The 2352-nt window shown below is 47.4% G+C and overlaps 1 protein-coding gene across 1 annotated transcript; it reads right to left on the bottom strand.

The window, feature by feature from the left end:
- Positions 1–923: 923 nt before the first annotated feature.
- Positions 924–1823, bottom strand: LOC119341174 (probable calcium-binding protein CML7). Its single transcript, XM_037613047.1, has one exon. The coding sequence runs from the start codon at positions 1687–1689 to the stop codon at positions 1243–1245; it is 447 nt and encodes a 148-aa protein (XP_037468944.1). The 5' UTR covers positions 1690–1823; the 3' UTR covers positions 924–1242.
- Between the last annotated feature and the right edge of the window lie 529 nt (positions 1824–2352).

Below are 2352 nucleotides of genomic sequence, written 5' to 3'. Positions count from 1 at the left end.
ATCAAGTCATATGCACAGAATATTTTGGTTAGAAGCTAGAGAGGTGGTGCATGGATCATGGCAATATTGATGAGCATGGCCAAGCTCCGAGAGAATATATACCAAACTGGTAATATAATTTCTTATATGCCACTGGAAATTTACACGATTCCAACACGTGTCAATGACATTATGGCACCGCACGTGCCACTCATACAATGAGTGGCAAATATGGAGTCCAGAAACTTCCAGTGACAAATAAGGAATATGTATAAACAGATGGTAAGTTTCTAAGTAGACTGAACTCTTCTAAGCATAAAATATATATTGGTTACTAAAACAACTCAGCCTATTGAAGTGACGTCATTACCGTCTAATTACAAAATAAGGTTGATCGAGTGAAACCATAACAAATTCGTAATATTGCAGGTAAACTGAAAATACTGGCTTGTGAAATGCTATTTTGCAGATATATTACTTTATTAGATTATAGTTCTGCTGCTCTACACATGCCTAAATTTGATCCAGAACCTTACCATCCCAAGTAAGATTTAAAATAGGCATGACAACGTATTGAACTAATAGGGTTACACAAAAGTACTTACTGTGAAAAAGGCGAGCACTGGGATGTGAGTGTAGCAAAACAAAGATCAATCAATGACCCAGCAAAACTAGACAGAGTTCCTAATAGTGTAGGTAACTGAACCATAGATTGGATTGCGTGATCGATTTCAACATGTATCGGTATATCATAGGACAACCTTATTGTTGTGTGGCAATAAATTCAAGAGAGTCCTGTCAACAGCCCCATGATATTAACCGATCAACTGAAACAAGAATGACCCTCCCGGCAAAAACAAATTATGCCAACGGCAGAGGTCCTACAACTCCATAATAAATCCAGTTCTCCTGTGCTAGCATAAGAAATTATAAGACGCCATCAATTACAAGAAAAACAAATCATAGGCTGTATTAACATCAATGCATAAACTGGCGCATTTCACTGGTTTCTGATGAAGCAATCAATCAATCACAGAAAGTAACAGGATCCACACTTTACATTGCAATACCATCGGACAGATCCATTAATCCATAATCACACCATTTTTATCCAAACCCTAGGGCAGTTGGGGAACCACACCGAAACCAAAGCACAAAACAGAAGCGCAGCAGATCAGATCAGATGATACGAAATAAAATCACGCGAAGAAGGAGTTATTAAATACGAAGAAGTCTGAGCGGGCTGGGATACGGATCAATCCACTACTTGGCGACGATGCGGCGGATGAAGTCGTCGTAGCGGATGGTGCCGTCCGCGGCGACGTCGACCTCGCGGATCCACTCGTCGAACTCGTGGGGCTCGAGCTTCTCCCCGATGGAGGTGAGGACGTGGCGGAGGTCCGCGACGGAGACGGTGCCCGACGCGTCCTTGTCGAGGACGCGGAAGGCGTCGCGGAGCGGGCGGTCGAAGGGCTCCGGGCGGAGGTGGGCGCGCATGAGTTCGAGGAACCGCTTGAAGTCGAAGGGCGCCGTGAGCTTCTCCTGGGCGGTGATGTCGCGGAGCTGCGCCTGCGTCGGGTTCCCACCCAGGGAGCGCATGAGGACGCCGAGCTCCGAGGGGGCGATGCGGCCGTCGCCGTCAGTGTCGAAGAGGGAGAAGGCCTCCCGCATCGAGGCAACCTGCTCCTCGCTCAGCTCCTTGCCGGCCATCGCCGCCGGTGGGGTCGGATCGGGGATTTGAGATCTCGCGACGCGGGGCGGTGAGGTGAGGTGCGGTGCGTGCGTCTCAGGGAGGAAGTCCGCGTTTGATTGATTTGGTGGTGAGGAGCATGTGAGAGGGGAGAAATGAAACGTGGGGTAGTGGCCGTGGTGCCGTGATCGATTTTTTATTTTTTTTTGAGAAATGTGATCGATTATTTTCATCGGCCGCGCGGCTGGACCTGCAGGGAGGTGGGCTTTCGGGCTATTTTTCTAGGGAACGCCGTGTCGTACCAGGCCATTTTATGATCCGTCGGGACAACGGGGATACAGCCTCGGCCTGCCTGGTCATGGGAGAAATACGAGTAGACTCAAAAAAAATGCGAGAAATACGAGTGGAATCGGCCCATGTCCCCTAGGCAACTCCAATGACAACTCGCAAATTTCTGTCAAATCCTATTTGGCGCCCTCAGTGCCAAATACAGTGTTAATGATACAGGGCGCACACCCCCCCCTGCGCGGCGGGCCAGCCCACATTCCTTTTGTAGGATTCGAACCCTGTCGTAATGGTTCGGTGTTTCTTTTTTCTTTTTCTTCCTTTTTTATTTTTATTTTTATTTACTTTTTTCCCTTTTTCTAATTTTGATGAAAAACGTTCACCGGATTTCATGAACT

Source organism: Triticum dicoccoides, chromosome 7B (genome assembly GCF_002162155.2).
Source record: "Triticum dicoccoides isolate Atlit2015 ecotype Zavitan chromosome 7B, WEW_v2.0, whole genome shotgun sequence".
Taxonomy (NCBI): Eukaryota; Viridiplantae; Streptophyta; class Magnoliopsida; order Poales; family Poaceae; genus Triticum; species Triticum dicoccoides.
This window is presented reverse-complemented; position numbering and strand designations above follow the sequence as displayed.

What these genes read in the sequence shown, in the direction of transcription:
- LOC119341174 (XM_037613047.1), bottom strand. Translation starts at nt 1,689, where the DNA reads ATGGCCGGCAAGGAGCTGAGCGAGGAGCAGGTTGCCTCGATGCGGGAG.